This window comes from Bufo gargarizans, chromosome 1 (assembly GCF_014858855.1).
Source record: "Bufo gargarizans isolate SCDJY-AF-19 chromosome 1, ASM1485885v1, whole genome shotgun sequence".
In the NCBI taxonomy this organism is placed as follows: Eukaryota; Metazoa; Chordata; class Amphibia; order Anura; family Bufonidae; genus Bufo; species Bufo gargarizans.
In genome coordinates this window covers 560009628-560028069 of record NC_058080.1, presented here as the reverse complement: position 1 = coordinate 560028069, position 18442 = coordinate 560009628, and the positions used below count along the sequence as shown (strand labels likewise).

Below are 18442 nucleotides of genomic sequence, written 5' to 3'. Positions count from 1 at the left end.
GACATAAAAGAGCGGCCCCCAGGGATCTCACTGCACTTACTATTATCCCTGGGCGCCACTCCGTTCGGCCGCTGTGCCCTCCGGTATCTTCACTCACTTGGTTATAGTAGGCGGAGACTGCCCTTGTTCTCCTGGGCGTCTCCTCCTCCTAGGCTGTAGTACTGGCCAATCGCAGTGCAGAGCTCACAGCCTGGGATAAAAAAAACTCCCAGGCTGTGAGCTCCGCGCTGCGATTGGCCAGCGCTTCAGCCTAGGAGGAGGAGACGCCTAGCAGAACAAGGGCAGACTCCGCCTACTATAACCAAGTGAGTGAAGATACCGGAGGGCACAGCGGCCGAACGGAGCGGCGCCCAGGGATAATACTAAGTGCAGTGAGATCCCAGGGCGCCACTCTATATGTCATGATACTTAGTTCACAATGTTTTTCCAGGTGAAAGGTCCTCTTTAACACATACAGTTACAAAACATTATTATCAAATATGAGCCCAAATATAATACAGGGCACTACCAAAGATCCTAACCAAAACCTACTCCATATATAATGAATATACCTACACAGAACAGACTGAAGATAAACAGGCTTCAAATAAAAAAATATACTTTATTAAATACATGAGTAACATAAATAAAATGAGACCTGATACACCACATGTAAAGTGCGGACTACCCCTGAGGAGATTGCATTAATATACATATATATATATATGGAGGAAAATAACAGGGATCATATAAATACAATATCCCAATAAAAGGGAACCGTAATGGTAGAGTGATACCCCAAAAACATTAATACATATTCCAATAATAAAGTAAAATCTCTGTATAGGAAATTAGTCCCGTCAGGCGCTGAAAATCCTAGGACAATGTGGGTAAAAAGTCTGCAAAATATAATGGTAAGAAAAAGGATTGCGCTGCAGGAGAAGATTCTTTTAAGTGTTCCTTTTTTCCTCTTATATTCGTAAAAATCTTCAGTTAGACGGACCACATTCAATCAATAATTCTCAACAGTGGCATGGAAACCTGAAATGCAGTAACAAAACGCACTATGGTGTAGTATGCTCTGAACACCTGTCGCATCGGGTGAATGCGATATACTCACAAAATTCCACTTGTGACGCGCATAGAAAGAGACCTCGTGTAATCAAAGAGCTCTATTTGTGGAGCAGGCACGAACCAGGAGCCGTCGATTCAGTAGATCTTAATCCAAACCACGATCCCACCAGCAGAGTGTCACTTTGAGATATCACCCGTCTCACACTTCCATGGATCTCAAAAAGGAAGGAGGGCGCAGGAATAGTGAAGTACGTACCAATTGTTGCGGATAAAAATGGTTTAATATACTCACAAAATTACATGGATAAAATCGTATTAAGAACAATCTGTGTTGCCCGACCCGGGTTTCGCCATAATGCTTCGTCTGGGGCGTTAATTACTAAGTGAAAACCACTGAGTTTAAATTCACAAGGAAACCTCCCCTCTTGCTTACGTCATAGTGACCTCTAAACCTATTTAAAACATTTAATTATAAAAGGGAACGGAAACCACAGGATTCCAACCGCACATATACACAACAGAAACGAACATTCTTGTAAAGACTTAGTTGCAAGGATAAGTTATAAATGAGTCAATAGACCTATATCTCCTCCTATTTCTTAATACTAACCCCTACATTCGTTCCTAAACTATGCAGGCATTAACATCACATTCAAAGTTTAACCCTTGAGGTTGAATTGTATTTAGCAGGTACATCCACTCTACCTCCCTCTTATTCAAAATCGCAACAAAATCTCCTGCACGTATGGGGGTATGCACTATCTCGATCCCAGTAAAACGCAAACCCCTGGGTTTTTTTGGGTGATGGACCTTAAAATGCAGAGAGACACTATGCGTCTCGAGACCCTTTTTTATATTGCAGATATGCTCCTCGACTCGGGTCTTAAGACTCCGTGTGGTTCTGCCCACATATTGGAGGCCGCACGGGCACGCCAATAAATAGATTACACCCACATTATTACAAGAAATATTACCTCTTATTTTGAAAGTTTCTCCATTTCTTTTATTGGATTGTATAATATCCAGACCTCACCCGATCCTTTTGGATGCGGTTTCTGCATGGTATGCAGAAACCTCACCATGTGAATTTACTCTTATTAGCGATTATGCATTTTTTGTTGGTTGCAAAGCTGGTGCTATGGACCAATCTATTGGTGAGGTTACTTGCTCTCTTAAAAACTACAGGGGGTTTATCTGGTATGTCCTTGCTGAGAACGGAATCGTTCTTTAATATATGCCAATTTTTGTTGATCATGTTCTTTATATGACCCACTTTGGTGTTGTACTGGGTTAGAAACATATACCTAAAGTCATTTTTTGCTGGTCTTTCTTTTTGCTTATTGGGGGCTTATTTCCATCGCGTTTTTCTTCTATCTCTTTTCTACAATGGTCCAAATACTCTTCCTCATACCCTTTTTCTAAAAATCTCCCTTTTACCATCTGACCCTGTTCTCTATAATCTTCTATTTTAGTGCAGTTTTTGGAAATACGCTGAAACTGACTTTTTGGTAGATGTGTTCACATCTACAGTTTTAAAAAAGGTCTTGGTTTTTAGCCTGCTATCTTCTACAATAATAACTAGATCAAGGAAATCCACAGAGATGGAACTTATGTGGCTAGTGAACTTAAGATTGAACTGATTCTTGTTGATGTCCGCTATGAAGGTTTCTAGGTGAGAAGGAGGGTCTAGAAACCTTCATACCATGCAGAAACCGCATCCAAAAGGATCGGGTGAGGTCTGGATATTATACAATCCAATAAAAGAAATGGAGAAACTTTCAAAATAAGAGGTAATATTTCTTGTAATAATGTGGGTGTTATCTATTTATTGGCGTGCCCGTGCGGCCTCCAATATGTGGGCAGAACCACACGGAGTCTTAAGACCCGAGTCCAGGAGCATATCTGCAATATAAAAAAGGGGCTCAAGACGCATAGCGTCTCTCTGCATTTTAAGGTCCATCACCCAAAAAAAAACAGGGGTTTGCGTTTTACTGGGATCGAGATAGTGCATACCCCCATACGTGCAGGAGATTTTGTTGCGATTTTGAATAAGAGGGAGGTAGAGTGGATGTACCTGCTAAATACAATTCAACCTCAGGGGTTAAACATTGAATGTGATGTTAATGCCTGCATAGTTTAGGAACGAATGTAGGGGTTAGTATTAAGAAATAGGAGGAGATATAGGTCTATTGACTCATTTATAACTTATCCTTGCAACTAAGTCGTTACAAGAATGTTCGTTTCTGTTGTGTATATGTGCGGTTGGAATCCTGTGGTTTCCGTTCCCTTTTATAATGAAATGTTTTAAATAGGTTTAGAGGTCACTATGAGGTATGCAAGAGGGGAGGTTTCCTCGTGAATTTAAACTCGGTGGTTTTCACTTAGTAATTAACGCCCCAGACGAAGCATTATGGCGAAACCTGGGTCGGGCAACACAGATTGTTCTTAATACGATTATATCCATGTAATTTTGTGAGTATATTAAACCATTTTTATCTGCAACAATTGGTGCGTACTTCACTATTCCTGCGCCCTCCTTCCTTTTTGAGATCCATGGAAGTGTGAGACGGGTGATATCTCAAAGTGACACTCTGCTGGTGGGATCGTGGTTTGGATTAAGATCTACTGAATCGACGGCTCCTGGTTCGTGCCTGCTCCACAAATAGAGCTCTTTGATTACACGAGGTCTCTTTCTATGCACGTCACAAGTGGAATTTTGTGAGTATATCGCATTCACCCGATGCGACAGGTGTTCAGAGCATACTACACCATAGTGCGTTTTGTTACTGCATTTCAGGTTTCCATGCCACTGTTGAGAATTATTGATTGAATGTGGTCCGTCTAACTGAAGATTTTTACGAATATAAGAGGAAGAAAGGAACACTTAAAAGAATCTTCTCCTGCAGCGCAATCCTTTTTCTTACCATTAATTCATATACGGCAAAAGATAAATCCATGAGCCCCAATATGGTAATAAGATTAAAGTGCATGTGCAAATATACACCCAAAATGTTCCCTCATAAAAAATAACATGTAAGTATCACACACCCATAATGGGGAAATACATATGTGAAGGAAACAACAGGGATACTATAAGGACATAATCCCACAAAGGGACCCTAGTTAATAGAGTAACTAGCCAGATCATATGAATTCATATATTGAAGTGGATGGTTATAAAGTCCTTAACATAGTAATGATATTAAAATGCAAGTGCAAACACATAAGTTATTTCCTCATATAAAGTAATACATAAGTATCACATACACATTGTAGAGAGATACACCTCAGGAGAGTCGCACACCCCAAAGGGGTGTAGGTATATTCTATTTTTATAGAGCAGGTTGTTACGGATGCGATTACATCAAATATGTCTACTTTCTTTGTTTCAGTTCTATATAATAAAGCATTTTTAAAGAAAATCATGTTTTTGCGTCTCCATTTTCTTTAAGACATATTTTTTCTATTTTTCTGCCAATCGTCTTGTGCAGGGGCTAATTTTTAGCGGGAAGAGTTGACATTTTCATTGGTCCCAATTTTGGGTACATAATATTTTTTAATCATTCAATATTACACTTTATTGGGCAAATAGACCAATAAAATTGGTTGTTTTGGCACACTTTTTATTGTATTTTTTTACAGCATTTACCTTTTGGCGGAACAGTGTGTTATATTTTTAAAGAGCAAGTCGTTACGGACGCAGTGATCCCTATACATTTTATTTATTTTGGCTTTACACAATAAAAGCATTTTAGAAAAAAAAAGTTTTTGTGTCTCCATTTTCTGAAGGCCATATTTTTTCATTTTTTGGGCGATTGTCTTTCTCTTTTTTTGGGGAGTTCACCGTGCAGGGAAAGTAACATGATCATTTTATAGATCAGGTCGCTACGGACGCGATAAAAGATGTGTAGCTCTCTCCCTCTGTTAACCCATCAAGCATCAGGCCGCTGCCACAGCACAGCAGCAGCCCGATGGGAGAGGGAGCTCCCTCCATCTTTTAACCTCTTCCATATAGCAGTCCCTATGGACCGCCGCATGGAAGGGGTTAAGCGGCCGCCATCGGTGCCAACACCGATGTCGGCCGTTTCGAGCAGAGTGTAAGCTGTATATTATAGCTGACACTCTGCTAACCGCTCCGGTCATCCTGAAACAGATCGGGGCGGGAGGAGGATCTGCAGCGCTGCCGTCGACATCCTGAAATTAGGGGGGCACAATGGGGGCTGGAGCCCACAGGTGGGGGGGATATTATATATACACACATTGTAGAAGGTTCTGATACCCACAGTCACGGACTGTGTAGATCACAACCTTTTAGCCGGCATTAGGATCATGTGATTAACTAGTCTGTACAGACTAGTCATTTAGAGCGGTCGCCGGGGGGCAGATTGGGCATGCGCTGCTCTTAGGCAGATAAGGCCGCATGTGCAGTTACAATAAAGGCATGGACGAGCTTTCTCTAAAGCTCCTACGTGTTACTTGCAGCCATGCACGAACTGGCTGCGCGGCAGAGCGGGACTCAGGGGGCGTGGCTTACTATAAAAAGATTAGCAGACAGATTTTTTAAAATAAAGTATATTTGGAATCTCTTTTTTACCCTGCCTCCAACAATTTTATGTAAAGTACTGATATAGTGGCCAACCCCTTTAATGCTACATCTGTATTCCACTTTTAGTCTTTCCTGCCCAGATGGCAGGAGTTAAACTATTAGGCTGTTCTGTGATATATCCTATGCACAGACCTGCTCAGAGTCATACAGGACTATGCAGGGCTAGGTTAACTCAGTAGTTTACCATACTTTACATAAGATGAAGGTATAGAGCACATTTGAAGGCATTGTTTTAGGTTAAAAAACATGTCTGCTCTGGAATGTTTGATTCCGAGAGAGGTTAATTAAGAGTAAATGCTTTACCTTCAGACATCCAAGTCTGGTCCTTAGCTCATCACACTCAACTTGCAAAAGCCGAATCTCTGTTTCTCGCTCTGATTCTTTACTTGGACAGGGTGAGTGAGCCGGCCCGCCATTCACTGATCTCATCATGTCTCTAGTTGGTGGCTTCTTAACCAGTGTTGTAGAAGTTTTCTTCTGCTGTAATTGTAAGCAGAACAGATGTCCTCTTACAAGAAACAAAGGTTTAACCACATTCTTTCATTTTGTGACAGTTCTTATAAATTATTTACACAAGAGGCAATGTATGAGCAAACAGAATAAAACGGATTTGAAGATAAATATGTCTACGTTAACATGGGACAAAGGAACAAATGGAAATGGATGAGGGACAAGAAGAGTTGGCATGAGTTTCCAAAGTGCATGAGATGACATGTCTAGTATTATTAATTAATAATCATCTATAAACTAGGCTTTTATGTTGCAAACTGGTGTTAGATTGTAAGGGGTTTCTGTTTGGTGCCATTACAGGCATGAATGACGTTCTATTTGGAAAGATAATGCTTAGTTATTATTCCAATCTTTAGTTATAAAGGCTTGTGGGGTATGTGCCCTGCAGCCTTCACCACCCAGGGAACCTCCATCACCCACTTTCCTTCATGACCAGTGATCCTATCAAGCTGAGATGAGGTGGAACCATACAGTATGTGTGTGTCTCGTTCTTCTAAAGTATACGGGAGTAACTGCCTGGATTCTTTCTATAGTATTTTCCCATACACTTGACTTCAGTGGAGAAAACCAAGCATATGATCTGCCACATCTCCTATACAGTATATGGCTGTGATAGGGAGGCAGGTGGGGCCTGTTTCACACAGGCTGAATAGGGCCCACCCCACCAAAAAACTAAATTAAAGCAGTTTTCTGTACAACACCTGCGCATATGATGTTATAGGGTGGGGGAGCCGCTCCCATTGTGGCAGACTTGAGTCATCCTTGTATTACATGGATGACTATTCAAATAGTTGGTATGTACTACATTATTCCTGCAGCAGCTGGCGCAGGGTGATGCTTGGCTAGCTTCAGCTTCCACATAATCAGCTGTCTCCCAAGAGTGGCCAAAGCAGTTACTTGTATTTTAATAGGGGTTGTCTCAGATAAGACAACCTATTTAATGTGTTCATTTAGTTTATATAATACATACACACTTTCTCCAAGTGAGCCGTAGTGAACCTTTGTTAGTTGGAGGATCATGTGCAGAGGTACAGCAAATAAAACTCTGTGTTACTGATAGCGCTGGATGCGCGAGGAAAATCCTGCACTGTGGAGGCTTTATTGAGCAATGTTAAAATCTCATATGCTGAGTCAGGTTCTGAGTAAGGCCTAGTTCAGCCTGAAACGCGTCTGTGTGTTCTGCACCCTTTTTTTTTTTACCAGACCTCTTACCAGCATTCTTCTGCTGCATGTTAAAGGGGTTTTCCAGAAGTAGAATATCATATTAGTTGCGGTCTGTCTCCTGACACCCCCAGCAAACAGCTGTCTGGTAAGTGCAGCAACCTCTTCCTAGTCCAGTGACGTCATATTCATTGGTCACATGGCCTAGATGTAGCTCAGTCCCATTCAAGGGAATAGGTGCGTAGACTGCCATGCCTATACAATGTACAGCACTGTGTCTGGTATGTGAGGGGCGCAGAGCTTACTGGAGCCTCCTCAAACAGCTGATAGGTGCGGAGCCAGGAGCTACATAACCACAATTAGATATTGATGACCTATCCTTATCATAGCTGATCAATATTGTACTTCTGGAAACTCCTTTAACAAAACTAGAGCCATGCATTTGGACCTAGAGTGGATTAACATTGGAGGAAGCCTAGCTGGTAGGGTTGCCTACACAACACTTGTGAATTGTAATGCTATATACATCATGAAGAGAATGTTGAACACTTCTCTCAGGCTACACCGTAAGGACTCTTGTTGGACTGCACTTGCCCTCAGTGCCCAATAGAGCATGCAATTGTAAAGTGAAGAAGGCCCTGCATAAAACTTAATGCGCACGGCTGTGTTCATATTTTGGATCCTCAATCTATACAGATACCTTTTGTGTATATTCCACATTTTTCTCACACTCATCAATAGATAGGACTTTTCCTGTCTGCAATACAGCCATTTGGTGAGATGGATCCACAAAAAAAATGGATGTTTGCATGGCCCCAAAAATAAGTCAGAGTTGTCCCAAAAATGCAGATAGCACAAAGAAGAAAAATATGGTTGGGCGCATAGGTCCTTAAAGAGCAAGCGGTGCTAAGGTGCATTTAGACAAGGCAAAGCTTATCTCTGCATCTCTATAGTAGTAATAGCTGTTGCAGGATTCCAGCTGATATACAGCAGAAGATGTTTCCAGTAGAACTCTAGGAAGGTGGCTATCTCTTGTCTGATTATGGCAACCATATGCATTCAGCAGCTGTCAGCCAAAAGATTGTTTGTCCGACAGCACTCTCTCCCAACTTCCCCACGTTGGCCTAATGCATATGTGTATTCGATGGCGAGAGAGGAGGAGGCCACTGGCAGACACCTCTGGTGGAGACTTATCTCCTGGAAGAAAAAGAGCTCTTTCACATGAGCGGATCCCATGCGTGGAATCCACTGCCTGAAAGAGAGCCAAGCCCGCTCCGGACAGCAGAGATACGGAGCATTCATATTATTGATAATGCTCCGTGCCTCTCTGTGACCTTTTTGCTTTTTACTCCGTGTCTCTGCTGTCCGGAACGGGACTTGGCTCTCTTTTACGCAGCAGATAACCCGCACAGCATCCGCTCGTGTGAAAGAGCCTAAAAAGTATTGTGCAAAAATAACTTCACCTGATCCTTTTCTTCCTCGGCATCATCTGTCAGAGAAAGTCAAGAGCTTTTCATGGTGATAGGTTCTCTTTAAAGACAATCCCTGTGCAACCCCCTTTCAGATGGAAGCAGCTGCAGCAATCAGCCGGCCAACATGGGGCCACCTTCCTAAACCATCTGGCAAACAGACGATTTTACTGGGGAATTTGCGTTTGGCTGTACACCTGCTTTATTCCACGCCAATCGATCCAATAAACAGCCACCATGAGTACGTCCTATGTGACACCTTATTTAGGACATACTGTATAAACAACCTCTATAATATGATAGTAAATTAACGGGCTCAGTTTAGTAGCCCGTCAAATGAGTACTCAAATACACAGTATGGCAGGCTTTATGTGAGAAGTTTAAACTACATATGCAATATGGCAAATATTTTCAAACCCTACTTCCAACATACTGTATACAGTATATGAGTTTTAGGTGTCCGGTCAAACTTAATCTTTGTTCCAGGAGAAAAATAAGGCCTAGCTTCATATGATAGTATATGACACTGGCTATCCCAAACTTGCTCCTGAGGCCTCCAACTGTATACATTAAATCCACATAAGGATATATATTCAACAACAGTAGGAATGTAATCGGATATATATAGTAATAAAATAGAAACTTTATACCACATTGTAACGTTGCGTTTCAAAAATATCTTTGTTTTTCACAGATATGAGTGAGGAGTATACAGCTTCTCCAGTGAAAAATGTACAGCCTTCAGAACCTCAGAAAAACATCATTACATAATAAAAAAAATAAAAAAAATAATCCTTATTGAAAGCAGTTTTTTTCCCCCTTTATAACTTACAGGTCACGCATGCATTAAATGTTCACGCTTACAGAAACACATTACTATAAATTCTCATACGTATGTTGGCTAATCAATATTAATTACTTTGGGCTGCACAGTGTAACATGCTGAAGCTGATCAATGGCAATTAAGATCAATGTAAGCTTTAATAGGCAGAAAAATGTTTATGGTCTTGATTAAACTTGACTTATCAGGTACAAGCCCCAAGGCTACATATTATAAAAAAAAAAAAAAAAAACATAGATTTTTTCTAAATTTAGACATCACATGCTCCACTCCTTAATACTGCTAAGGCCGCGTTCATAATTCAGTAATTTAGTTATCATAAGTTATTGGGAGCCAAAACCAGTAATGAAGCCTACACGGAGATAAGGTATAATAGAAAAATGTGCATTTGTTCTGTGTTTTTGACCTGCACCTGATTTTGGCTCACAATAACTGATGGAAATAACTGACCAAATAACTGAAGTGTGAACTCAGCTGAAGACACATTAAAGAGGTTGTCCAACATATTTTCATTAGGGGAACTGCCAAGAGCATAATAAAAGCACTTAAAGGTGTTGTGCGGCCATATATATTGATAGGTCATCAATATCAGATCAGCAGGTGTTTGAGGAGGAGAACGCACTTCCTTGTCTTTCCACTACGCATCATCTGCTGTGGAGTGGCAGGATAGTGTAATTACAAGTACTCTCTCCATTTTCTTGAATGGAGCAAGTACTTGTCTTGCATTGCACTTCCGCAATGAAGTGCAGTGTAATGAACAGGAAGCGACACTCTTCAAACAGCTGATCGGCGTGGGTGTCAGACTCCTGCCCATCAGATACTGGTGACCTATCCTGAGGATAGGTCATCAATATATATGGTCGGACAACCCCTTTAAACTCAACACTGATATAGCACCACTGCTCCTTCCTCTTCTCTGGGTCAAAGCCAGTGACATCATGTTTTGACTGCAGGGCTGACGTCCTGTACATCGCTGCAGCCAATCTCTGGCTTCAGCAGTCTCACGAGGTTAAAAGACTCTCTCAGCCTGTGAGTGCTGTAAAGAGCACAGCAATCAATCATCTTTCCATCAAAGCCCTCAGAGGAAAAGGACAGAGTAGACAACTGATGCTTCTGGGAGATTGTGAGTTGTGGAGCATAAACATGCTAAGTTTAGCCCATCATTATACAAGTCCTATACTGTACTTTCTGACCAAGAATGTGACAAAGTTGCTGGTTAAACAGGGCTCACCATGTGAATTCTAAGGGAAAGATTGTCTTACAAGAGGTAAATAATGACATAAACCAGCCAGGCTAATCAGGAAGAGAAGGCATCTTCTTGTTAGGAGATGTAGAGGTTTTGCCAGTCTGTAATTAGTAGTGATGAGCGGCAGGGGTCATATTCGAGTTCGCGATATTTCGCAAATATTTTGTAGAATATTTGCAAATTCGAATATTCGTCATATTCTACGATTTTTTTACTCAAAAAATCAACAAGGTAATGATCGTGTAATATGCAAATTTTCGTAATGCAAATATTTATCGCAAATTTTTCAATTGCTGAGCAAAAACATGATTCCTCCCTCCTTTTGCTTGTGGGCCAATGAGTCATAGCACTATATCGAATATATTTGTTTTTTTGAATATTTGTAATATTCTAAAACAAGAATATATAGCAATACAGCGAATATATAAACAAAAATGTACAGCTATTTATAGTGCCAATATAGTGCTATAATCTTTTTTTTTTTTCAATAGTTGAATTTTTTTTTCCAATCTGAACTTCAGATGAGAAACAAAAATTACAATTATTAGACAAAGAAGATTATAGCACTATATTAGCTAAATTGCTCTATATTCGGGTTTTTTTCCGTATATTCGCTATACAGGGAGTGCAGAATTATTAGGCAAGTTGTATTTTTGAGGATTAATTTTATTATTGAACAACCATGTTCTCAATGAACCCAAAAAACTCATTAATATCAAAGCTGAATATTTTTGGAAGTAGTTTTTAGTTTGTTTTTAGTTTTAGCCATTTTAGGGGGATATCTGTGTGTGCAGGTGACTATTACTGTGCATAATTATTAGGCAACTTAACGAAAAACAAATATATACCCATTTCAATTATTTATTTTTACCAGTGAAACCAATATAACATCTCAACATTCACAAATATACATTTCTGACATTCAAAAACAAAAACAAATCAGTGACCAATATAGCCACCTTTCTTTGCAAGGACACTCAAAAGCCTGCCATCCATGGATTCTGTCAGTGTTTTGATCTGTTCACCATCAACATTGCGTGCAGCAGCAACCACAGCCTCCCAGACACTGTTCAGAGAGGTGTACTGTTTTCCCTCCTTGTAAATCTCACATTTGATGATGGACCACAGGTTCTCAATGGGGTTCAGATCAGGTGAACAAGGAGGCCATGTCATTAGATTTTCTTCTTTTATACCCTTTCTTGCCAGCCACGCTGTGGAGTACTTGGACGCGTGTGATGGAGCATTGTCCTGCATGAAAATCATGTTTTTCTTGAAGGATGCAGACTTTTTCCTGTACCACTGCTTGAAGAAGGTGTCTTCCAGAAACTGGCAGTAGGTCTGGGAGTTGAGCTTGACTCCATCCTCAACCCGAAAAGGCCCCACAAGCTCATCTTTGATGATACCAGCCCAAACCAGTACTCCACCTCCACCTTCCTGGCGTCTGAGTCGGACTGGAGCTCTCTGCCCTTTACCAATCCAGCCACGGGCCCATCCATCTGGCCCATCAAGACTCACTCTCATTTCATCAGTCCATAAAACCTTAGAAAAATCAGTCTTGAGATATTTCTTGGCCCAGTCTTGACGTTTCAGCTTGTGTGTCTTGTTCAGTGGTGGTCGTCTTTCAGCTTTTCTTACCTTGGCCATGTCTCTGAGTATTGCACACCTTGTGCTTTTGGGCACTCCAGTGATGTTGCAGCTCTGAAATATGGCCAAACTGGTGGCATGTGGCATCTTGGCAGCTGCACGCTTGACTTTTCTCAGTTCATGGGCAGTTATTTTGCGCCTTGGTTTTTCCACACGCTTCTTGCGACCCTGTTGACTATTTTGAATGAAACGCTTGATTGTTCGATGATCACGCTTCAGAAGCTTTGCAATTTTAAGAGTGCTGCATCCCTCTGCAAGATATCTCACTATTTTTGACTTTTCTGAGCCTGTCAAGTCCTTCTTTTGACCCATTTTGCCAAAGGAAAGGAAGTTGCCTAATAATTATGCACACCTGATATAGGGTGTTGATGTCATTAGACCACACCCCTTCTCATTACAGAGATGCACATCACCTAATATGCTTAATTGGTAGTAGGCTTTCAAGCCTATACAGCTTGGAGTAAGACAACATGCATAAAGAGGATGATGTGGTCAAAATACTCATTTGCCTAATAATTCTGCACTCCCTGTATTGATCCAATAGATGGCGCTGTCCATGAGGAAAATGATGATAGTCTGCAGACTGTAGGACATAAGACTATGTATCCAATAGATGGCGCTGTCCATGAGGAAATTGATAATAGTTTGCAGACTGTAGGACATAAGACTATGGATCCAATAGATGGCGCTGTCCATGAGGAAATTGATAGTCTGCAGACTGTAGGACATAAGACTATGTATCCAATAGATGGCACCGTCCATGTGGAAATTCATAATAGTCTGCAGACTGTAGGACATAAGACTATGGATCCAATAGATGGCGCTGTTCATAATGGAAAGTAGGCTAATAAGCCGTAAATTTTTATACAGCCTTCCTAAACAGTTAGAGATGAATTAACTAGCAATAAAATATTTTTAAAAAATTATAATTTTGTCACCCTAATGATAAAGATTTAGGTGCATGGTCCCCCAAGCTATCCAAAAGCTCTTAGACAATTTTGAGATTTACTGACTCTCAGTTAGATGAGAGATGGTTTTAAAAATCTCATAGTGCACCAGGCTGCCATTGTAAGGTATCCCAGTTACCTGTTTAATAAATAGGTGCTGGCTTGCATTATACCTGGCTTTTGGCATATAGCCTTGTGTATATTTGTAATTTAGTTAAAACAGCTACTGTGGTTTTAATTAAGATTGGATAATACTGCCATCTACTGGCTTTGTTATGAATTGCAGGTTAGAATCACGATTCGTTTCTTTCCTTATGAGAAAAAAGGGATCACTAACGTTGTTACATCTGTAGTTATTATATAAAAAAAACACACGAGGATGACAAATTTATAAGATTATGCAGAAAGAGGCCAAGCAAGTTATAAGAGCTTCTAAAGCACAGGCAGAAGAGAAATTAGCTTAGTCAATGAAAAAAGGCGATAAGACATTCTTCAGATACATAAATGAAAAAAGGAAACTAAAACAAGGAATTACCAAATTAAAAACAAAAGAAGGAAGGTATATGGAAGAAGATAAAGAACTAGCTGACTGCCTAAATGAATACTTTTGTTCAGTTTTTACAAAGGAAAATGAAGGAGAAGGACCTCCGTTAGGAAGGAAGACTAATGAATCTTTTGATGCATGTGTCTTTACAGAGGAAGAGGTTCTAAGTCAGCTGTCTAAAATTAATACAAATAAGTCACAGGGGCCTGATGGGATACACCCAAAGCTATTAAAAGAGCTCAGCGGTGAACTAGCAAAACCATTAACAGATTTATTTAACCAATCACTGGTAACAGGAGTCGTCCCAAAAGATTGGAAATTAGCAAATGTTGTGCCCATTCACAAGAAAGGTAGTAGGGAGGAATCGGGCAACTATAGGCCAGTAAGCCTGACATCAATAGTGGGGAAATTAATGGAAACCATACTTAAGGAGAGGGTTGTGGAACATCTAAAATCCCATGGATTGAAAGATGAAAAACCGCATGGATTTACTTCAGGGAAATCATGTCAAACTAATCTTATAGATTTTTTTGATTGGGTGACTAAAATAATAGATGCAGAGATGCAGTAGACATCGCTTATCTAGACTTTAGTAAGGCTTTTGATACTCTCCCACATAGAAGGCTTATCAATAAATTGCAGTCTTTGTGCTTGGACTCCCATATTGTTGAATAGATTAGGCAGTGGCTAAGGGACAAACAACAGAGGGTTGTAGTCAATGGAGTATATTCAGACCATGGTCTTGTTACCAGTGGGGTACCTCAGGGATCTGTTCTGGGACCCATATTGCTTAATATCTTTATCAGCGAAATTGCAGAAGGCCTCAATGGTAAGGTGTGTCTTTTTGCTGATGACACAAAGAAAACAGGGTTGATGTTCCTGGAGGGATACACCAAATGGAAAAGGATTCAGGAAAACTAGAGGAATGGTCAAACATCTGGTGCAAGATAATGCACCTGGGGCGTAAAAACTCAAGAGCAGAATATAAAATAAGTGATACGGTTCTAACCTCAGTATCTGAGGAAAGGGATTTAGGGGTCATTATTTCAGAAGACTTAAAAGGTAGGCAGACAATGTCATAGAGCAGCGGGAAATGTTAGCAGAATGCTTGGGTGTATAGGGAGAGGAATTAACAGTAGAAAGAGGGAGGTGCTCATCCCGCTCTACAGAACACTAGTGAGACCTTATTTAGAGTATTGTGCTCAGTACTAGAGACCATATCTCCAGAAGGATATTGATACATTGGAGAGAGTTCAGAGAAGAGCTACTAAACTGGTACATGGATTGCAGGATAAAACTTACCAGGAAAGAATAAAGGACATTAACATGTATAGCTTGGAAGAAAGACGAGACAGAGGGGATATGATAGAAACTTTTAAATACATAAAGGGAATCCACAAGGTAAAAAAGGAGAGAATATTTAAAATAAGAAAAACTGCCACAAGAGGACATAGTTTTAAATTAGAGGGGCAAAGGTTTAAAAGTAATATCAGGAAGTATTACTTTACTGAGAGAGTAGTGGATGCATGGAATAGCCTTCCTGCAGAAGTGGTAGCTGCAAATATAGTGGAGGAGATTAAGCATGCATGTGATAGGCATACGGCCATCCTTCATATAAGATAGGGCCAGGGGCTATTCATAGTATTCAGTATATTGGGCAGACTAGATGGGCCAAATGCTTCTTATCTGCCGACACATTCTATGTTTCTAAAATATGCTTAATTGTGCACGTATATAGGATTAAGCTAGAAATACTGCAAACGTTTTTTGGGGGAAAATACAAGCCCAATTAGATGTCCCCTGGCTGTGATCAAACTATACACTGTGATTGACACAAAAAAAATATGCTTAATTGGGCACAGTACAAAAAATGCAACAGCTTTTTTGAAAAAAAAAATACAGGCCTAATTGGACATCCCCTGGCTGCAAGGAAACTAAAAACTGCTATTGACGTACTAAAGTACATTTGTGCACTTATATATGGTAGAAAAACTGCAATATAATTTTTTTCTGGAAATAATTACAGAGTTAGAGGTCTCCTGGCTGTGAGCACAGTATCTTTCTGTATTCTGTTATTCTCTTCGACACTGCAAGGGTTAATAATCCATGTTTTAGGTATGCACCTGCATGTCTAATGAGCTCATCAGTGTTGTTTTATGTTCTGTGTTGCGTTTCCCACCCCTTGCCTGAGCAACAGGTTCTACCTTAATTCCTTACTTGAACAGACTGAGCCGTCCTATAGAAGTGAATGGGGATGCCATAATTGTAATTACACCTGCTCACCACTGCAATTGCTGTGGCAAGCAGGTAAACAGAGTAGAGAAGGCAGCTCTCTTATGAGCGTTGCCTTCTATTCAAACAGTTGATCGATATGGGGGGGGGATAGGTCATCAATAGTAAAAAGAAGACAAGCCCTTTAACAGTAGGGCTGGAGTGAAGGGCAGGGGGGGGGGGGGGCAAGCTGAACTCTTGCATCAGGGCCCATGAGCCTTTAGCTACCCCCCTGGCCATAACATTTAGAGCTGGAGATGAAAGTGGTGAAATTTGAGAGCAAATATATAAAATGTTATACAGAGCCTAATAAATGAAACGTAGTGAAGATTTGCAACATTTTCCCAAAAATTTCACATTTTTATTTCTGTTTGTGGGAGAAGAGCAGGGGCAGGTGAGCACCTAGCCTTTCTACTACCTGAGGTAAAAATTGAAAGCCCCCTCCCCCCCCCTTGCCAAATTCTCAACCTAACCCCTTCTTTCCAGCCCTACTGTTATAAGGCTTGTCCTCTTTTTACTATTGATGACCTATCCCCGGCCGATCAGTTTGAAGAGAAGGCAAAGCTTATAAGAGAGCTGCTTTCTCTCCTCTGTTTACCTGCTCGCTGCAGCAATTGCAGTGGTGAGCAGGTATAATTACAAGTATTGTCTCCCTATTTACTTATATAGGACGGCTCAGTCTGTTCAAGTGAATACTACAGAGCCGTCCCATAGAAGTAAATGGGGACGCTATTATTGTAATTACACCTGCTCACCACTGCAATGGTTTTGCTGTGACCCATATAGCAACGCCAGTGGTTATAGCACAAATTGCATAAATCTCCCCTTATGTAAAATTTGCTTGAGGAAAAAGGCTTATATTGTTTGTATTTGTTGAAGAAATTGATTCTTTTGGACTTTAAGAAGCATATTTATCAAATCCAGATGTGCAAACCTTATGATATCACACTCAAGACGGCTAGAGGTTGTAATCACTGCTCAAAGTGCTGCAACCTAGTAGAGAGTTAGAGTACCCTCACACATTGTTAGCCTATGGCGATGAAGCGGATCAATACCTGCGTTCTGTTCCGATGAAAAATCTGCAACAAAATTTTTCATTTTCAATAAATTAGCAAAGATTTGTAATATTCTGTTTTCACATTGTCATTAAGCGGTATTGAGCATAGCATGATGGGGGGGGGGGGGATTGGACTTTTTAAACATTTAGCACAAGACTGCAACATAACAAAATGTGATAAAAGTGAAAGGGCGGAAGACTTTCTGAATGATATATATACAGTCCTGATCAAAAGTTTAAGACCACTTGAAAAATGGCAAAAAAATCATATTTAGCATGGCTGGATCTTAACAAGGTTCCAAGTAGAGCCTCAACATGCAACAAGAAGAAATGGGAGTGAGACAAAACATTTTTTGAGCATTCAATTTAATGAAAACAATGAATTAACTGAAACAGGCTGTTTTTCAGCTGATCAAAAGTTTAGGACCACACCTCCCAAAAAAAACTAACCCCCCCCCCCCCCCCCCAAAACAGAAATCCAACTTCCAAACATGAACTCAGTAATGAGTCGCTCCGCCTTTATTGTTTATCACTTCCAAAATTCATTTCGGCATGCTTGATGCAAGCGTTTCCATGAGGTGAGTGGGAACATTTCTCTAAGTGGTGAAGACGGCCGCACGAAGGCCATCTACTGTCTGGAACTGTTGTCCATTTTTGTAAACTTCTCTTGCCATCCATCCCCAAAGGTTCTCAATTGAATTTAGATCAGGGGAACACGCAGGATGGGCCAAAAGAGTGATGTTGTTCTCCTGGAAGAAGTCCCTTGTCCTGCGGGCATTGTGTACTGTAGCATTGTCCTGGTGAAAAACCCAGTCGTTACCACACAGACGAGGGCCCTCAGTCATGAGGAATGCAACATCTGGACATAGCCAGCGGCCGTTTGACGCCCCTGCACTTCCTGAAGCTCCATTGTTCCACTGAAGGAAAAAGCACCCCAGACCATTATGGCGCCCCCTCCACTGTGGCAGGTAGAAAACATCTCAGGTGGGATCTGCTTGTCATGCCAGTAACGTTGGAAACCATCAGGACCATCAAGGTTACATTTTTTCTCATCAGAGAATAAAACTTTCTTCCACCTTTGAATGTCCCATGT

General features: G+C 40.7%; 1 protein-coding gene across 15 annotated transcripts in view; it reads right to left on the bottom strand.

The window, feature by feature from the left end:
• RIMBP2 (RIMS binding protein 2) overlaps positions 1-18442 on the bottom strand; it is a 683237-nt gene that overhangs the window by 557459 nt on the left and 107336 nt on the right. For all 15 annotated transcript variants that reach the window (XR_006387405.1, XR_006387406.1, XR_006387407.1 and 12 more), the window contains exon 4: positions 5963-6139. Coding sequence is in view for 12 of the 15 variants with exons in the window: in XM_044275630.1 (XP_044131565.1) it covers positions 5963-6139 (177 nt within the window). In the remaining 3 variants the exon portion in view is untranslated. The remainder of the gene's footprint in view (positions 1-5962; positions 6140-18442) is intronic.